The 19,054-nt window shown below is 62.5% G+C and overlaps 2 protein-coding genes and 2 non-coding genes across 12 annotated transcripts in view; 3 read left to right on the top strand and 1 right to left on the bottom strand.

Moving 5' to 3' along the window:
* Positions 1–5,806, top strand: part of TOM1L2 (target of myb1 like 2 membrane trafficking protein) — a 51,085-nt gene extending 45,279 nt beyond the window's left edge. For all 4 annotated transcript variants that reach the window (XM_015294182.4, NM_001270967.2, XM_015294181.4 and 1 more), the window contains 2 exons: positions 944–980; positions 1,404–5,806. In XM_015294182.4, the coding sequence (XP_015149668.1) occupies positions 944–980; positions 1,404–1,552 (186 nt within the window). In that variant the 3' untranslated portion in view covers positions 1,553–5,806. The remainder of the gene's footprint in view (positions 1–943; positions 981–1,403) is intronic.
* A 951-nt stretch (positions 5,807–6,757) lies between these two features.
* On the bottom strand, positions 6,758–6,830 carry MIR1682 (microRNA 1682). Its single transcript, NR_035175.2, has one exon. It is a non-coding gene; the product is annotated as a microRNA 1682 (primary transcript).
* A 338-nt stretch (positions 6,831–7,168) lies between these two features.
* Positions 7,169–18,221, top strand: SREBF1 (sterol regulatory element binding transcription factor 1). Of its 6 annotated transcripts, none has more exons than NM_204126.3 (19): positions 7,169–7,399; positions 10,453–10,830; positions 10,923–11,086; positions 11,165–11,299; positions 11,417–11,635; positions 11,711–11,825; positions 11,904–12,115; positions 12,760–12,964; positions 13,368–13,552; positions 14,010–14,271; positions 14,350–14,516; positions 14,783–14,951; positions 15,027–15,135; positions 15,220–15,329; positions 15,470–15,602; positions 15,709–15,871; positions 16,129–16,314; positions 16,413–16,524; positions 16,782–18,221. In NM_204126.3, the coding sequence occupies exons 1-19, from the start codon at positions 7,300–7,302 to the stop codon at positions 17,003–17,005; spliced, it is 3,348 nt and encodes a 1,115-aa protein (NP_989457.3). In that variant the 5' UTR covers positions 7,169–7,299; the 3' UTR covers positions 17,006–18,221. The 6 variants fall into 6 exon arrangements, with proteins under 6 accessions (NP_989457.3, XP_015149595.2, XP_015149594.2 ...); XM_015294109.4 differs by having other exon boundaries at positions 15,217–15,329; XM_015294108.4 differs by having other exon boundaries at positions 7,169–7,462.
* Positions 15,942–16,028, top strand: MIR33-2 (microRNA mir-33-2). Its single transcript, NR_161942.1, has one exon. It is a non-coding gene; the product is annotated as a microRNA mir-33-2 (primary transcript).
* Positions 18,222–19,054: the final 833 nt, after the last annotated feature.

Genomic DNA, 19,054 nt, shown 5'->3' with positions numbered 1-19,054 from the left:
CAGCTGAGGAAGCTGCAGATTAGATTAGCTAATGTTTATTTATTTCCTCATCCCTTTTGGGATACACTGGAACAAACAGTACATGTGCACATGAAGCAGGGGCTGCTGTGTGTCCCTTTGGAGACCTCTGTACTGTAGAAACCTAGCAGGTGCTGAGGGACATTTCATTGTCAGGCATCGGACACTGCTATGAGGCCACTCAGTCTGCTCCCCCCCTCCTGCTGGAAAAGCCCATACACAGACACTTCTCTGTTTCAAAGCAGGTGCAACTTGAGGCATCTGAGTATCAGTTTAGTCCATTTTTGATGTCCTAAGAGATTGATGAGGATGTCACCTTCTTGGACTTGATTCCTTGTTAAAGGACTGTTAGAAATTCACAGCTGGTAGAAACATGCTGACCCCATGGCATCCCAGCCTTTGTGTCCCAAACTGCCCAGCAGCATCCTTCCTCCAGCCCACCCTGACCAGGTCTGTGCACAGCACGGACACCAGGAAACCTGCTGCACTTTCACACAAGATCTGCAATGAACACCCCCAGGAAGAACACCAGTCCCAAACTACTTTGTCAGCTGAAAGTGTTTTATTTGAAGGCACCATGCAAAGTTCAGTCCTTTCACAGGACTGCATGACAGTGTTGGTCTGACTCGGTGTTGCTGGCTGATGTGGAAGCAGCACTGGGCTGCCGTTGGTGTCCAGAGGGGAAAATTTGGCTATCAGATGCCACCAGCAATCTTCTGAAGCATCTCTGGTGCTTCCTCCTGCCCTGCAGCATGTCAGTCAGCACCAGCCTGATGGGAGAACTGCACAGTTCCCCCAGGTCACCCTGCTCAGATAGTTAGAGCGTGGAAATGAGCGATGTCCAGCTGCATTACACGTGTGGGTGGGGGGGAAGAGTGGTGAAGTGCTGTCTGTGTGTTCACACTTCTTTTTGTTCCAATTGCAGAAAGGAGATGAACTGGAAGAAGGAGTGACCAGCGAAGGTAAGCGGAGATGGCTGTGGCTGTGAGCTGTTCCCTGGTTAGCATGCAGCCTGAATACCCTGCTTTGGTCCCTACTTCTGCACTCAGTATGGCAGGAGGAGGGTGTTTCAGAGCAGAAAGTTGGTGCTTATTGCATGAGGAGCCCTCCCAGCTTTAAGTGCTTCCCTGCCATCCTGGCTGCGTGCTGTGTTTGTGCCAGGAGGAATGCATAGCCGTGCTGCTCAGCCCTTTGGAATGAGGTTTCCCTGCTCCCGTTGTGGTTTGTGTTTCAGTTCCCTCTGCTGCCACGGCTGGGGTGTCTCAAAGAGTGTCCATACCCATTCCTGAGAACGCAGGCACTGGGACTTCAGACCCTGCCCACCTCTGTCCCTGGGGCTAGAAGTACAGCCCTCATTCTTCTCTTTTCCTCTTTTTGCATTGCAGAATTTGACAAGTTTTTAGAAGAGCGAGCCAAAGCGGCGGAGATGGTCCCCAACCTGCCGTCCCCTCCCCTGGAAGCCCCCACCCCTCCAACAAACCCTTCCAGCAGGAAAAAGCAGGAGCGCTCGGAGGATGCCCTGTTTGCACTGTGAAGCTCGCAGTCCCACCTCGTGCTCTGCAGGAGAGCGTTGCTGTACGGCCACCTCGTCCTCCCACAGCACTTGGCTAACAACAACCCTTTCTCCCCCAAAGTTTCATAGGTTGCTTCTCTTTCTTCCCTCTCTCTCGGTCTCCAGCAATCCATCCCCACAAGCCGACTCTTTCTGTTTAAGTCCAACACTCTTCCTGCCAGACTGCGATTTTCCAGCGCTCGCTTAATCCCCTCCTTCCTATCCCAGCTGCACAAAACCAGCTCTTGATGCTGAAAACCCCTTTCGAATGCATGACTGCATCACACTGTGTTGAAACAAAAGCCCAGAGGGGAGAGAGCAGCCTTGCCCTTCAGTTGGCGTAGGGATCATCCTCTTCTGTAGGCAGGTCCTGCCAAGTCGACTGCTCTGTCGATCAGCGTGTAATTGACTGAGCTGGAATGTGCAGGGGGAGCGTGTCTTTATTTTTAGATAAAATGTTAATGTATTGGCTTTCGTGTCGGATCCGACAGCAAGGAACAACTGTTCCCCTTTCAACATGTGCTTCACAAGTTAAAATCCTTTACTCTCCCACTCACACATCTCCCTGTACCATATGGCGGTCGCTTTTCCCCACTTTGTGCAGCGCTTCATATTCTTAATCTCACAGGGTATTTTTTTCCTTGTGTTTTATCTGGGCTTGCTCTAATTTGGAAGCAGTCTGTTGGCCGTGTCCAGTAGCTCTGGCAGTTGTCAGGAATGCAAAACGCTGAGCTAAATGGATGCTGCAACGTGAGCGCGTGAAGCATTTTGCTCTTTGGGAGAGCATTCTCACAGGAGGGTTTTTACTAGCGTGTTTGCCTTTTAAATTAGCGAGGTTATTTTTTCCTTACCTAACATTCCTTCTTCAGTGACTGTAGAGCTCTGCATTTGTCTCAGCTGTTGTAAATAGCATCCTTGCAGGTGGATGGGACTTGACGGACCAGGTGCGAACGGATGTTCCTGGATTCCCTGACGTAGCTGTTAGGGCTGTTGGTGCTAGTTGCGATGGGAAGGGCAGCAAACCTGCCAGAGCTGTCTGTGAGCATGCCCAGAGTTATCGTGGAGGGACTGGCTATGCCTGTGCTGGAGGTGAAACCCCTCATTTCCTTCTGGGCCTGAGAGTGTTGGGTGATTGTGACCGTGCTGGTCACAATCCCAAGCATTTCTGGGGCATCCTTGAAAACCTCTGTCCCTTTTTCCATCCCAGCTCCTAGAGGGCTGCAGTCCCCCCACTGTCTGCATCCCCCTGCATCCCCAGCATGTTCCCTGGGAGCAACCCGGTGGCATAGGGTGGTGGGGTCACAGTGAGAGAGGAATGTGGCAGAGAGAAGCTCCTGGCCTGGCAGGGAGGCAGCCTATCAGATGGACACTCCTCTCCTGGGATCTTGCCTTGCCTAACCAGCTCCTTCTGGCCTGGATGCTGATATCTGTCGGGCTGGTGTGTGTGGGGCTCTGTCAGGCACTGCTCTAGACTGAGAGGCCACGCTATAAACAGCTGATAGGAGAACGACGGAAGCTTCTATCTGGGCCTGGTAATTTCAGCTCCTGAGATGCTCTTCAAGGCACACCACGCTTTGGCAGCTTGTGATGCACACTGTCTTTTCCCGAATGGCCGGATCACAGCACTGCTGCTTTTTGGGAGCTGTCTCATTCATCTGCAGAGGGAAACGCTGTTTGGTGCAGGATTCCCAGGCCATCCCAGGTCAGCCCTCTCTATTTTGTCTTCTCTGTAGCTATAACTCAATGCCAGGATGGAGCAGCATGCACTGCTGCTCTGACACGGGGTGAGCGCGGTGCTCAGGTGCTGCTTGCCAGGCATGTTGCTGCCAGCTCCTACAGCACGTCAGCTGCAGCCACAGCTCCCAGAAACCCAGGAAACCTTCTGTCGTGACGCTGCTTTGATTACAGGCAGCGTCTGCTGATCACCCGAGCAGTCTCACCAGCACAGAGTGAATTGTTGGTATTCCTGTCAATGCAAAAAGCTCCGTGGGTGTTTGAAGCGTGGATTTTCTCTTCTAAATCCTTGAAACGCATTGACCCTGTAAATGGCCACATCAGGTGATTCTGAGCACGTTAATCCAGCTTCCCTGCCAAGCCCCAGGAGATAATCGCATTGCTCCAGCATGGGGATGTGGTCGTGTGATGCTGAGTGGCAAGGACGGCACCGGGGCTGTTAGCACAGCCCTGCAGTGTCCCAGCTTCACCCCCAGCACCTGAGCATAGAGGGGAGCTGCTCACCCTGCTGCTCCTGCCGAGCCTATCCTGGGCATTCCCGTTTCAGGGAGAATCTTTCTGGAAGAGCTTTCAGAGCTGTCGGTGATGAATAGAGCAAAGTAGAGAAGTGAGAAGGTTGAGGCTGAGGGAGCGCGTGCTGGCACAACTCAAAGCGTTCTGTGCCCATAACTGAAGGCCATAAGGTGTGCTTTGGTCCCACGAGTTCTTTGCAGGGAAGTTGGGGCCCCACTCACAGGGTGCCGCCAGCTGGGAGCGGGGCAGCCCCAGGGCAGTGCCTTCCCCGGGAGGGCTGAGCTGGGGCAGTGGCAGAGGGGCCTTTGGGGGACCCCAGAGCAAGCTGTGCTGGAGCAAGGCAGGCAGGGAGCGTGCAGGGTGCAGCCCCAGCCTGCCTGCACAGGTGGAACACATTCCCCGGTGTCCTGTATCAGGATCTCTCATCTTCCCCCTCCTCTTTTGGTCTGCTGAAAACCTGAGCAGTGGAAACCGATCGGGGAAGGGGTTTTCGCATTGGAGAACGACCTCGGGATTTCTTCTTCCTTCGCTTTCCCTCCTCAAACGGGGATGGAGCTGCAGGCAGAGCCACTTCCATAGGAAACCCCATCACGGTGCTTCCCGGGCAGGCAGAGCCGCGGCGCGATGCTCAGTGACACTAAGTTATTGCCAGGGTCCTCCCTGAGTTCTATCAACCCCCATTGTAGGTTAAGGTATTTATTTTGTCGGTGTTTTTTTCTTCTTCTTTCCAGTGTGTTTTTAACCTCTTCTTTTAACCCCTCGTGTGCTGAGATGTAAGAAATGAACGGTTTCTATTTAAATACATCCTTTGGGGTTTTTTTAATTGTTACGTGTAGATTGCAGCTGCATCTTTGGCAGGTGTGATAGGTAGCAATGTGCTGTACAGACATTTAGGGTGTTTAGGTGAGGCTCAGAGGAGAACTGCTCATAAAAACAGCACGGTGTCTTGTAAAGGGAACAGCCTGCGTGCAGAGGGCCCTCCCCGTTACCCCAGCCGCAGGCTCTGGGACACGCAGAGCAGAAGGGCAGGTCAGTTTGGGGCTGGTTGTACAACCCTGAGCTGAAGTAGGGTCCTGGTGCGGTGTTCTGTCTGCGTGGCTGCGTTCAGCTTGCTTTCTGGGGGCCGGTGACGGATTCTTCCTTCTGATGGAGGAGCAGAGCTGGCTGCAGAGAGGTGTTTCCCTCCAGTGGTGGAAGGACAGATCCGGGTGGTGGATCCAGGCCTGGGACGGGGCGTGTGGGTCCCATCCCCGAGCAGAACCCACAGCTGCGCTCCTCCAGCATCCCAGCAGCACCGCCTGGCCCTGCTCTTCTGCTCGGTGCTCTGCTTGCAGCCATGGATGTGGGACGTGCAGAGCAAACACAGCTGCACTGCAGCAGCCCGGTCTGTCCCATGGCCTCCTGGTCTCGTTGAGGCTGTCGGGATGTCTCAGGGATGCTCCCTCCATCCCCTCCCCGTCCTTGTTTGCCTCCTCCATGCTAACCACAGGGCGTGCTGAGCCCTCCCTGGAGAAGAAAACCAGCTCAGGGCAGACAGTGGTATGGAAATAGGAAGCAGTGAGCGGGTCTGCGTGCCGAGCTTCCCACCTGCTCTGTGTTCTTATGAGTACGGGCTCCTCGTTCTGTACATGTTCCTATGAGCTATCGTTAACCCTACAGATGTAACCTGTGTAATAGCTTCTCTGTATATTACAGCCGTAGGCTTTCCAGATAAAAGTGGATAATATTTATTTACTGAAGATACTGGATATTTTTTTGTTTGGGAATGGGGTAGGGAGAGAAGGGGGACATAACTGTAAAGAGATCGACGATGTAAAGAGAAACCAACCGTAAAAAAAAAAGAAACCCAACACTAAAACGTTGCTGTATTCACGTAGGGAAGGTACAACTGTATTAATCTGCCATCGTTTAACCCGTTCCAGAAATCATCTCTACTTTGGTTCCTGCATGTGAGATACTCCAATAAATGCACTACTGGTGTGGACCGGAGGTGCGCGCTGTGTCGCGGTGTTGTGTCGCGCTGCGTCCTCCCCTCGGGACCCCCCGGGAGGAGCCCCCCCGTACGGCCCCACGCGGGGCTGCCGACGGGCGGAAGGGGCTCCGGGTCGCAGCGGGGACGCGCGGGGCGCTGAGCGGCGGACGGTTTCGCGGCTGCCCCCCCCGCGGCCCGGCGCGCCCCGATCCCAACCGCGCGATGCCCGCCGCCCGCTCGGTTATCCCGCCCGTCTCCTCCCGGCGGCGGTTCCCTCCCAGCGGCCGCACGCCGCGCACCACGTGGATCCCCGCAGGACCGCCGTGATGTCACGCAGCCCCGCGCCGTGATGCGCGATCACCCCACTCGGCCCGCCGCGCTCATTGGCCGCTCCGCGCTGGTTCTACGGGCGGGGTTTTCCCTCCAGCCGTCATTCCGGGGAGTCCCGCCCCGCGCGGCCCCGACCGCACCGCCCTGCGGGGGCCGCGGCCCCTTCGGTGGGAGCCCCGCGTGGGTCCCCGTGGGGCGCAGCCCTCCTGTTTTTGGGGGAGGCGCGGAACGGGAGAACGGCGCCGCGTTGGTGCCGTGTCTTCCCCCTCCCGCGTTGCGTGGTCTGGGTCGTTGCCCCGGCCCCACTCAGCGATGCCCACGCTGCTGTGGGGGTCCGTGCCCCCGCCCCACGCCTGGGGTCCCACGGCCCTCCGCTGCCCCGCGGGAAAAGGGAACGGAGCTCGGCTTCTCCGCCGCGGTCCTATATTCGGGAGCAACGCGCAGCCCCCCGAGCCGCCCCGTGGCACGTTGTGGGCTCCCGGGGTTGGGTTATGGGGCGTCTTCCAGCTGCGGGTGGGGATGTGGGAGCAGCGCTGCCCTGCGCCGCAGTGGTGCCCCGCGGTTCCCTCCAACGCGCGGGGTGCGGTGCTGCACCGCTGCTGCTGAGGGGTCGGGAGGGGCTGGGGGGAAGCGGTGCAGGGCACCCTCAGCTCCATCTGACCCACGGGCAGCCTCGGTAGGGTGGGCCAACTGTCAGGGCTTTGTTTTCCCGGATGGTTCCCGGGGCTGAGACAAAAGGTGGGCGAGGATGAACCGAGAAGGAGCCCTAAAACTTCAGCGCCCTAAAACCGCAGCGCCCTAAAACTGCGGCACCCTCAAACCTCATTGCCCCCAGCCTGCAGCTCCCCAACCCCGCAGCCTCTCCTCGCAGCTCCGCACCGCGGGGCCGACACGCGCCGGAGGGGCACAGCGCCCCGCACCCACCCGCAGCGCTGCCTTCCCCCGCTCTCGTCCGTGCGCGCTCCCGCAACGGGTCCCGGTGTTACCGGGGGGGGGGCGGGGACCCCGGGGGGGGGCGGGACGAGGGGCGGCCGCTCTCACGGCCCCCCCCCGCCCGGCAGCAGGTTGGGGCACGGTGCGGCCGCGCATCCCCGTCCCTCCGCCGGATCATGCGGCGACCGACCCCGCTCGGGCGGCCCCCCCGGTCCTAAAGGCTGCGCCGCCCGTGAGAGCCGCCGCGATGAGCGCTCTCGGCTTCGACGATGCCGCCCTGGAGGGGTTGGCCCTGGAGCTCCGCGCGGCGAGCGACATCGACACGGCGCTGCTCAGCGACATCGACGGTGCGGACCGGACCGGGACCGGGACGGGGAGGGGCGGCGGGGCCGGTGCTGCTCGGGGAAACGGTGCGCGCTCGCGGTGCTGTCGGCTCGGAGCGATACCGGCGGGCGGTGCGGTGCGGTGCGGTGCGGGTGCAGTGAGCGGACCACCCGTGCGCGGTCGGTGCGGTGTCGCGGGCGGCGGGGCGCGGTCGGACGGAGCGCGCTCGGTGCAGAACCGCTCCGGGGGGCCCCGCGCTCGGTGCGCGCTCGGTAAAGCCGTGGCTCGGTCGGGGGAGCTCAGCGCTTGGCGTGGCGCCGGGGGGGGGGGGGTACGCGCTTTTGGGGTGCTGTATGCGTGGGCGGGGGTCGCACGCCGGGTGCCGTCGGGTTCGGTCCCGGGACGGCTCCCCTCCCCCAGCGCTCAGCCGTGTGTCGCCGCCAGCCCCGCCCCGCCGTGACGTCACCGCCGGGGTTACTCTCGGTCGTTCCTCCTGGCTTCCCCCGCGCCGTCGGGCGGGGGGTGGGGGAGGGGCGGCACCGGGCGCGGTGCTCCGCGGGGCGTCCTCGGCTCCCGAGCCCGCGGTACCCACCCGCCCCGCAGCTCCCGGCCGCCGTGGGGCTCTCGGGGCCGCTCGGAGCCGTGGCCGCTTCTTGGGGGGGCTCTGCGGGATGGGGACGGTGCCGATTGGACGCAGCCGTGCCAGCAATAGGGCCCCGCTCCCCGGTGTGAGTGGGACCCTCTCGCCGATCCAGCGGGACCCCGTCGTGCCACCAAAGGGGACTCTTTCCGAAACCAATGGGACCCAATTACGCCTCCGAGGCAGACCCGATCCCCAGTGCCAATAGGACCCACTCGTGCCACCGATGGGGACCCGATTCCCAGTGCCGGTGGGACCCAATAGCCATACCACCGAGGGGGCCCCGCTCCCCGGTGCCAATGAGACGCTCTTTCTGGCGCCGGTAGGACCCCGTCGTGCCACCAACGGGACCCTCTCCGCAGCTCCCGGCCCATCCCAGTCGGCACGCGGCCAACCCGCACCCAACCCGCACCCAACCCGCACCCAACCCGCAGCAGGCAGCGCGCGGTGCCGTTCCGCCCGGGCTCTGTGCGCGTCGGGGCTCTGAGGCAGCCCGGCACGGAGCGGCAGAGCCGGCGGAGCACGCGGCGGGGCGGGGCGGGGCGGGCGGAGCCCCCCGGGCATCCCGCAGGGCTCGCGGGCGCTTTGTGGGGTCGGTGCCGGGAGCCCCTTTTCCTCCGACAGCCGAGGCTGGAGCTGAACCCAACCGCGCCGCGGGGTGAACTTTAACTCGTTGGCACTCTGCAGGGGAAGCGGCGCGTCCTGCGGCACCCCGTGCACGGGAGGACTTTGCCTGCGAGGTGTTGCGGCCCGGAGCCGCGCTGGCGTCCCCTCTGCCCTCCTTGGACGCAAACCAGGGCTGAGACCGTGCCCCGGGTCACCAGCGGGCAGGACCACGGTGGCCACTGCTCTTTGACCCTGAGCTGTAGGCAGCGGAGGGATGGGCACGTGGGGTGCGGGTGTCCCTCTGGGGGTGTTTCCCGGACACCACCTACTCCGCATGGACAGGGGCTGGGTGTGCTGCTGCTATTTACAGGGAGGGCTTTTGGTGACAGGCGCTTACATGTACCCTTCCACACCGAGCACGATCCCAGGGCCTCCACGTGTCCCCATTCCCGTGCTTTCATGCCCCACGTGTGGGGTGTGAGGGGCTCGGGGGACCCCGTGGGGCCGTGCATGGGGTGAGGGAGGTGGGAAACCAAAGGGGTTTCGTACCACGACCACCTGTGCCCCACAGCGCCCTGACCCACCGTGGGTTTGCCGCTGTCCCCGGGTGCCTCCGTGTCCCCGCGCCCTCATTGGTGACGTGGTTGGGTCCCACTGACACCACGGAGAAGGTCCCCATTGATGTGGGTGCTCTGCCCTGCGGGGTCCCCCAGAGCAACGCGGTGGGGGCAGCGTCCCACGGCTGGGATACAAACACCCAGTGAGGCCGGGGGTGTCCCGAGCTGAGCCCCCCTCCACGCACACGGAGGTGCTGGCGTCTGTGCGGGATGTCGGGACACGCAGTGAAGGAGTTAATGCTGCCTGACCCGGAGTAACCCTCGGCTGGGTGCCCGCGAGTGACCCTCTGCGCTCACCTTGGGGCTGCCCGGGGGCGGCCGGCGGGCGCGCGGGCAGCGATTGGCGGAGTCGCATCACCCCACGGCCGGCTCTGCTCCAGGCCTGGCGCGGGCGGCAGCGGGGAGGGCGCACGGGGAGGAGGCGAGAAAAATGGTTTGAAAATATGCCACTGCCTCCGGCGCGCGCTGAGCCGCCGCCCCGGGGGATCTCACTGTGCCCACCCCGCCGGGGGCACGGGCTGCGCTGGAAGGTACCCCTGCTCCTCCTCGTGCTCCCCCCGGTGCGTGGGGAACCCCCTGGGTCGCTTTGGGGTGCGCATCTGAGGGTCCGGGGGCACTCGTGGGTCACTTCAGTGGCGGCATCTCTGGGTGCCGCTGTGTGTTTAGATGGGGATGCTGCCCAAATGGGGGTCACTCTGTGGGGGCTTCTCGGAGCACCCTGATGTGTTGGGGTGTGTCAGTGGGGATGTCCCCAGCGCCCCCGTGTGCAGGGCAGACCCCCAGGCTCGGGGCTGGTTAACCCTTTGTGCGCTGCTGCCCACCTGGGGGTGAGTGGGGCAGCACATGGCACCGGGGGTGGGGGGGTTTGGTGCACCCTGGATGTGTCACCTCCGTGTCCCAGCCCCAGCTCCTCAGCCCTTGATACAGGGGCTTTTTTGGGGTTGTCAAGGTTTTGGTGTCTAGTTTGTCATGAATGAGATGGCACAATGCTGTCTGTCCCCATTTTGCCTCCCCCCGGGAGCAGGCTGAGATCAGCCCCACTGCCCCTGGGGTTGGCAACCCCTGAGGAGCAGGGCATGGTGCTTCTCTGGGCTCCCACATCTCTGGGCAGGGGCGAGCAGTGTGGGGCTGGAGACCCCATGGCTTCGAGGCCCCCCATGAGGTTTGGGGTTGCTACTGACCAGTTCTGGGGGGGGGGGCTGTTCTTTTTCAGACATGCTGCAGCTGATCAACACACCGGACAATGACTTCTCAGGGCTGTTCGATGCGCCGTTCGCTGCCCCTGACAGCACCGTGTCCCCGGGGCTGCCCCCGACCCCCACCACTTACCTGGGGCCCAGCAAGCCGCCCCCTACCGGCAATGTGTTCCCGGCCCCCCCCGTGCTGCCAACCTTCACCCCACAGCCCCCCGCCCCACTCCTGCCAGCCCCCGGCCCCCCAGCAGCACCTGGGGTGAAGGAGGAACCCGTGGCCGTGCCCAGCAGCCAGCCCCAGCCCGGCGTAATGCTGACCCCCAGCTTCGTCCCCGCGTCCCCCGGGCAGTTCAGCTCCCAGCCCGTGGTGGGCTTCCAGAACCAGCACAGCTTCCCCGGTGAGGATTTGGGGTGGATTGGGAGTGTGTGAGTTGTGGGTTGGGGGGTTGATTTGGGGATCCCGTAACGCTGCCCTCTGCTCCGTACTCAGCTGTGCAGCCTGGGGGGGCTGCGCAGAGCCCCCTGCCCACCCCACAGCCGGCCCAGCCCGTGGCACTGCCTGGCCCCGTGCAGAGTGTGGCACCGCAGCAGCTCCTGGCACCCGGCCCCGCTGCCACCACGCAGCCCGTGTCACCCCAGATCCAGCCGGTGCCGGTAAGCCCAGGACTGGGGGTGGCTATAGGGGCCATTTGGTTGCACCGCAGCCCTACAATCCCCCCCTTGGCCCTCCAGGTGCTGCTGCAGCCCCACTTCATCAAGGCAGACTCCCTGCTGCTGACAGCCGTCAAGACGGATGCGGGCGGCGCTAAGACCTCCAGCATCACCTCTTTGGCCACCAGCAGCACCGCAGCCCCACTGCAGGTGCCGGTAGGTGACCGAGCCACGCTCACCCTGGTGGCTTCCATACAAATGGGCTTTACGCCACGACCGTGGGTTGGGGTGGGGATGCTTGGTGACCCCTTCCATGCCGCCTCCATCCCGTAGGCTCTGGTGAGTGGGGGTACCATCCTGGCCACGGTGCCGCTGGTGGTGGACGCCGAGAAGCTGCCCATCAACCGGCTGGCGCCCAGCGGGAAGGCGGCGCTGCTGCAGAGCAAAGGGGAGAAGCGGACGGCGCACAACGCCATCGAGAAGCGCTACCGCTCATCCATCAACGACAAGATCGTGGAGCTGAAGGACCTGGTGGTGGGCACCGAGGCTAAGGTGGGGGCTGTGTGGGGATGGGGGGGGCGGGGAAGGGGCTGCGCGTGGGGCTGAGCCGTCCTCTGCCCCTCGCAGCTCAACAAGTCGGCGATCCTGAGGAAGGCCATCGAGTACATCCGCTTCCTGCAGCAGAGCAACCAGAAGCTGAAGCAGGAGAACCTCAGCCTGAAGATGGCCGTGCAGAAGAGCAGTGAGTGCCATGCCGGAACAGTGAGGGCAGGTTTCGGGGTGATCGGCCCCTCTCTAAACCCTGTCCCGCTCCCCATAGAGTCCCTCAAGGACCTGGTGGCCTCCTGCGGCGCCGGCCCCAAGGCGGAGGCGTCCATGGAGGTGGCGAAGGCGGAGGTGATGGAGATGCCGACCCCACCGCCCTCGGATGTGGGCTCCCCATCCCGCGGCAGCCCGCTCTCGCTCAGCGGGGGCAGCAGCAACAGCAGCAGTGACTCCGAGCCTGACAGCCCCCTCTGCAACCATGGCAAGGTGTGGGGGTGTGCTGGGGGTCCCATAGCCGAGTGTGGGAGAAGGAGATTCCTGAGGTTGCTCCCCACCCGATTCAGGACTGGAGGGAGGGATGCAGGGGACGTTTGTGATGCATTGTCTTTGCTACCCACCCCGTGCACGTGCCCTGTACCTATGGCCTGCACCCCATGCCTGTGCCTCATCGTCATATCCCACGCTCATATCTTGTTCATACTTGTAACCCAGTGCCCATATCCATCCCCGTGGCCTGTCCATGTGTGTGTGTGCCATACGTTGTCCTGTACCCCATGCCCTGTATGCTCCGTGTCCTGTCCATGCTCTGTCCCATACCCGTTCCCTCAGTCCCATACTCATGTCCATACTTGCACTGCCACTCATGCCCATGCCCTATAACCCGTGCTTGTGCTCCACCACTGTATCCCATGCCCACGTTAATACCCACGCCCATATCCATGACCCAAATACCGTGCATTGTCCATGCTCTGTGCCCTATATCCATGCCTTATACCCCACATTCTGTCCATGTCCTGGAATGCATACCCATACTCTGTACTCCATGCCCTGTATCTCATGCTTCATGCCCATGTGTTCATGTCCATGACCCTATGTCTGTGCCCATGGCTCACGGCATCTTTCCCCCACAGGTGAAGCAGGAGAACCCACCGCCCTCACCTGGCAGCCAAGGCATGCTGGACCGCTCCCGAATGGCCCTCTGTGCCTTTGTCTTCCTCTGCCTCTCTTTTAACCCTCTGGCCTCCCTGCTCCGTGGCTCCAGTGCCCCGGCACCATCTGGGAGCCTGGGTACTGCTGGTCCTGGAAGAAGCATCATGGCTGAGTCTGGCACTGCAGGTAAGTGCTGGCATGGGGTGGAGGCCTTTGGGGTGGAGACCTCTGGGGCTGGAGCAGGTTGCAGGACATTGCAATGGAGGCCATCGGGGTAGATGAAGGGTGGAGGAGTAAAAGCCATTGGGTTGGAGGCTTTGGGGGTAGTTGTAGGGTGGAGGCTGTCGGGGAGGGCATGGCATAAAGACTGTTTGTATGGATGTCATTGGTGGAGCATGGGCTGGAGGTTGTTGGGATGAAGACCGTGGTGGGGGAAGGATGTTGGGCTGTGTGCGTGGTCTGGGCTATCCGGGATGAGGCAGTTGGGGTGGAGCCCATCAAGGTGGGGTTGTTGAGGTGGGCGTGGGGTGAAGGCCATTGGGGTGGAGGATGTTGGGGAGCTGCTGACCCCCCCAATCCCTGCACACAGAGGAGCCGTGGGGATGGTCGCAGTGGCTGTGGCCCACGCTGGTGTTCTGGGGGCTGAACGTGGCCCTGGTGCTGGGAGCGGTGGTGCGGCTCTTTGTCTACGGGGAGCCCGTCACCCCTCCGCACTCCGAATCCTCTGTGCTCTTCTGGCGGCACCGCCGGCAGGCAGACCTCGACCTCGACCGGGTAAGCACCGCCCGCTGCTCTATGATCTGCCCACTCTGAGCCCTAGCCTCTTCCCAGACCCCACCCCTTCCACTTTAGGCTAGCTTCGCCCACCCAACCTGAGCCTACGCTGTCTCAGATGAACCCAGCTGGCTCTGACCCCTAAGCAGTTGTAGCCCCGCCCACCTGACCGCGCCCCAACCCATAGGCCACGCCCCCGCACATAGGCCACGCCCCCTTCCACAACTCCATTCACTCTCCCCAACACCTCTGCACCCAGCCCCGCCCCTCCCATTGACCACGCCCCCCACACATCACACCACCCTCTCATTGGCCACACACGCCCTGACCACGCCCATCAGACCACACCCCTACCAATAGCCACGCCCCCTCCCATTGACCACACCCATGCTTGACCCCGCCCCCAGCCCCGCCCCTTCCCCTATGGCTCCTCCCATTGATGACTCTGTTGTCCCAGGGGGACTTCGCACAGGGGGCCCAACACCTGCGCACAGCACTGGGGGCCCTGGGCCGCCCGCTGCCCGCCTCCCACGGGGACCTGGCCTGCAGCCTGCTGTGGAGCCTGCTCCGCCACCTGCTCCAGCGCCTCTGGGTGGGCCGCTGGCTGGCTGCCCGCGCTGGGGGGCTGCGCCCAGACCCCCCGCCCCGCGCCCACGTCCGACAGAGCGCCCGCAACGCAGCCATGGCCTACCACCGACTGCACCAGCTGCACCTGGCTGGTAGGTCCCGTGCCCCACAGCATCAATGGGGATGAGCGGGGGACTCTACTGACGCCTCGCTGCCCCGTGTCCCCGCAGGGAAGCAGGCCGGGGGGCACTTGCTGGCCATCAACCTGGCACTCAGTGCCGTCAACCTGGCCGAGTGCGCCGGTGACGCCGTCTCGGTGGCCGCGCTGGCTGAGATCTATGTGGCGGCCGCGCTGCGTGTCAAGGCCAGCCTGCACCGCTGCTTCCACTTCCTGGCTGTGAGTCTGTCCCCCCCTCGGTGTCCCCTCTGTCCCTCTCCTGCTGTCCTCTTTGCAGGACCTGGCGCCACATCTTCCATACCCACCTCAGGGCCCAATATCGTGGCCTCTTACACCCGCCTTGGTGCCGTATCCACCCCCGAGCAGCCCAACGTTCTGCCCCCCTCAGCCTCCATGGGGTCAATGTTCCCAGCCCCATCCCTGTAGCCCAATGCTGCGTGTCCCCCTGACCCCACGGGCCCTGCTAACCCCCGCTCTCCCCGCAGCGCCCCTTCCTCTGCAGTGCCCGCCGCGTGGCCCTGTCCCACGGTGGGGCTGTGCCCCCCGCCATGCAGTGGCTCTGCCACCCATTGGGTCACCGCTTCTTCGTGGACGGGGATTGGGCCGTCAAGGGCGTCCCGAGGGAGACCATCTACAGCTCCGCTGGTGACCCAGGTACCCCCCAGAGCCCCAGCACCCCATTTTGTGGCTGATGGTGGGGTGGGGGCTGACGGCCGCTCTGTGCCGCAGTGGACCCGTTGGCTCAGGTGACGCAGCTCTTCCGTGAGCACCTCCTGGAGAAAGCGCTGTACTGCGTGGCCATGCCCGAACCCGGCCGTCCTGCTGCCCAGGGAGAGGGGTGAGTGTGGAATGGGTACCGGGGGGCGCCCCTTCCCTCTGCTTGCATTGGGATCGGCCCCACTGATGGCCCTTCTGCCAGAAGGTGCTTTTCGGATGCGTTGGAGTACCTTCAGCTGCTCAACGGCTGCTCCCACGCCAGCAGCATGCCTGGCCCCATGCCCTCCATCAGCTCTGGCCTGGCAGCAGTGACAGGTAAGGCCAACATCCCACACCACAAGGGCTTCCCCCACGGCACCCGCTCCAGGGATCCGTCCCATTGGGTTGGATGGTCTTCAGAAGTTCCTTCCAACCAGCCCGTACGGTTTTGTGCTTCTGTCCCTCCCGCCCCGCAGGCACCGACCCCGTGTCCAAGTGGTGGGCGTCCCTCATCGGCACCGTCATTCACTGGCTGAAGGGTGACGAGGAGGGGGCCGAGCGGCTCTACCCGCTGGTGGAAGCCATGCCCCGGGCACTGCAGAGCTCTGAGTGAGTGCTGGGGGCAGTGGGGCCAGGTGACAGCTCCTCATATCTGTTCTTTTCTGGGGTGGCTTGGCGCAACTCGTGTTGATGGGCACCCGCTGTCCCCGTGCAGGAAGCCCCTTCCCCGTGCTGCACTGCACTCCTTCAAGGCGGTCCGGGCCATGTTGAGCAAGCAGGACGGCAGCCAGGCCAGCCTGAGCCACTGTGAGAAGGCCAGCAGCTGCCTGCGGGAGAGCCTGGAGCTCTGCAGCCCCCCCAAGTGCACCATCGACAAGGTGAGGCCGGGGAGGGGACGACACGCAGCCCAGCCCGGGGGCAGCACCCGGCCCTCGCGGGAGGCGTCCCCGGCCCTCGCGGGGGTGCATTGTAGTTGCATTGCATGTGTCAGACTGGGAGTGCAATGCCCCTGCCATGCAGCCCGGCGGGGGTCCCGCGCAGCGCCCGCCTGCCCGCGAGGGCCCTGGGGGTGCGCCCCATCCTTCCACCTGCCCTCTGCTCACCCACTCCCCCTTACTTTACCCCACTTCCACAGGCGGTGCAGCTCCTACTGTGCGACCTGCTCCTGGTCACCCGCACCAACCTGTGGCAGCAGCAGATGAGTGCCAGCCAGCAGCTGCGTGGCACCTACCAGGCATCTGCCCTGGAGCTCCGTGGCTTCCAGCAGGACCTCAGCAGCCTGCGGCGCCTGGCACAGACCCTTCGGCCCGCCATGCGCAGGGTGAGCCCCCCCCTCCAACCTTCTGGCTCTATCCCATTCCAACCAGCCTTCCCACTCCAACCGACCTTCCCCATCCCTTCCCACCCTTCCCTTTCCAGGTGTTCCTGCATGAAGCCACCGCCCGGCTGATGGCCCGCGCCAGCCCCACGCGCACCCACCAGCTGCTGGACCGCAGCCTGCGGAGGAGAGGGGTGCAGGGCAGCAAGGCAGGTGGGTGAGGGGGGCGGGGACACCCCGCCAGCTGCACCCCCATAGGGCTGGGGGATGGGGAGTAGTTTTGGTGAGGGATCCATTCTGGCGTGGGAAAATAGGCTCACAGGATCGCATAGGTCGCAAAAGACCTGTGATCATCAAATCCAACTGCCAACCCATCGCCGCTGTGCCCACTGACCCTTGTCCCCAAGTGCCACATCCGGCACAGCGCACAGGGGGTGCTCAGCACCCGTCCCTTCTCTCTGTCCCCGCAGCCGGCGAGCCGGAGAGCCACCCCACGCCGCGGGAGCACGCCGAAGCACTGCTGCTGGCCTGCTGCTACCTGCCCCCCAGCTTCCTCTCGGCCCCCGGGCAGCGCGTGGGGATGCTGGCTGAGGCCGCCCGCACGCTGGAGAAGCTGGGGGACAGGCGGACACTGCACGACTGCCAGCAGATGATCATCAAGCTGGGCAGCGGCACCACCGTCACCTCGGGCTAGCGGGGGGATGTGGGCACGTGCCACCTGTCGTCCCCCCCCTTCCCCGCGCCATACGGGTGGTGGGGACGTGCGCGTCTCGGTGTCCCCCTCTCTATGGGATGGTGTCAGGGTGCAGTTTTTAAGGTGGCGGGTGGGAGCGGCAGGGTGACATCCCGTGCCACCATCGGCTGTGGGTGTTGGGGGTACGTCCCGGCGTGGGGCACCCTGGTGGCTCTGTCCCTGCACCCGGCGCAGTTGGGTGACGGGACGTGGGGACCTCTAGTGACACTGTCACAGTATTGCACGGCCCTGGGGTGCCTCCTCCCAGTGCCCGCCAACCCCCTGCAAAACCCCAGCGCGAGGCTGAGGCCGTCCTCACCCCAGTCTGCTGCGTGTCCCTGCCCTTCCCCGTGGGTCCCACAGCACGGGGTTGGTGGGTGGGGGGGGACACATCTCAGCACTGTCCCCATTAGGGGAGGGCAGGAGGGTTTGCCCCGCGGTGGCAGCTAAGATGGCACCACGTGGTGCCCGTGGTAGGAAAGAGGGGCCCCCCCTGCACTCCCCCAGCACTGCCCATTCCCCTCATTAGGAGCTGTGCCCCCCCTGCAGCCCCAACCCCGCGCGCTTTGGGAGAAGGGGTGGCTCTGGGCTGGGAGGTGGAGGACTGGTGGGCGCCCCCGTCCCTTCGCTGTGCTCCTACTTTGTACATAGCTCCCCGCTGTGCCCCACCTCACCCTTATCCCCCCCCCCCCCCTTGCCTTTTTAAACGGTATTTTCATAGTTGCAGAGTTTTGTACAGTGGATTAAAGCCAATTATTTATACTGTCGTGTGCTGGACTGGGGGCAAGGGGTCTGACACATGGAGGGGGGCACAGGGCATAACCTATGCGTCCTGCCTTCCCCCCAGCGTGAGGCTGCACAGGATTGGGGGGGGGGGAGGGGGGCAAGGGTGGCGGGGATGGGGACATTGGCTGCCAGAGGGACCCCAAATGCACCCTCCATTCACAAGACCTCCCCGTACCTCAACCCCACGGTTGTGTCCCCAAGCTCACAACGAGACCTTCGGTCCAGGTGGCACTTGGGGACAAAGGGACACTTGGCCATCCGCCCGCAGGAGGAACACAGGCCACGAGCAGGGCGCAGAGTACTTCCAAAACAATCGTTGTATCTTTATTGACGCTCTGAATGCAATGACCTGTTTTTTACTCTTAAGGAAAATAAACATCTTTTAGAAACAGCTTGTTACACACAATCTTCAGTGTGAAGCAATATACTAATAAGAACACTAGTCTTAACATTTACAGTCTTCATATATATTATATATATGTATATGTATACATATATATACACTATATAATGAGGCAATATATAATACACACGGTTTACCATTTTACAGTCATATGTACAAGATGTCACTAAAAATAGCCAGATTTCAGGCAGCGCTGCCAGGGACACCGGGATTATTATTTGTTTATTAATTACTTTTATTATTCTCTTTTTCCTTTTCTCCTGCTTCGTGTGACTTTTCTCTCCCGTGTCCGAGGCGAGCTGCTGAAACAACAGACATTTCTTGGCCAGCAAACCTGGAGGGTGTGATGGTGGGGCACAGGGCTGGGGGTGCGGGGAACACAGGGTTTGCAGGATGCTTTGCCTCCATTTGTTGGGGGGGGGTTGGGGTTAAAGCACCCTTGGCAGCCCCCGGCCCCGTTGAAGCAGCTGGAAAGAGAGGCAAAGCTGAAGCCAAGCGAACCTGGCCATGCAAGAGAGAAGCAACTCCTGCATCCCATGTCTGTCCCTGTGGGGCTGAAGCGCTGCTCTCCCTGGCAGACACCGATGCCGCCCATCAGGAGCTGCTTCTGGGCTGCTCGCAGCTGCCTGCACCAGGCCGAGAGCCTGGATTTGCACCCAGAGCCATGGGGTTTGCACCCAGTGCCGTAGGGTTTAAAGCACAAGCATGGGGAGCAAAGCCCGTCCCCAGCAAGCAGAAGAGCTGTGGAGGTCCCGGCTGGGCGGAGCAGAAGGAGGGGGGGCTTCTGGAGACTGTGCATCCCCAGCCCAGCACTGCCCCAT

Source organism: Gallus gallus, chromosome 14 (assembly GCF_016699485.2).
Source record: "Gallus gallus isolate bGalGal1 chromosome 14, bGalGal1.mat.broiler.GRCg7b, whole genome shotgun sequence".
Taxonomy (NCBI): Eukaryota; Metazoa; Chordata; class Aves; order Galliformes; family Phasianidae; genus Gallus; species Gallus gallus.
This window is presented reverse-complemented; position numbering and strand designations above follow the sequence as displayed.

Bases quoted from the DNA above. Each gene is read 5' to 3' on its own strand.
- SREBF1 (XM_015294106.4), top strand. From the start codon at position 7,300: ATGAGCGCTCTCGGCTTCGACGATGCCGCCCTGGAGGGGTTGGCCCTG. The intron at 7,463-10,452 runs GTGCGCGCTCGC...GTTCTTTTTCAG, and splicing joins CGGTGCTGCTCGGGGAAACG to ACATGCTGCAGCTGATCAAC. The intron at 11,826-11,903 runs GTGAGTGCCATG...CGCTCCCCATAG, and splicing joins GATGGCCGTGCAGAAGAGCA to AGTCCCTCAAGGACCTGGTG.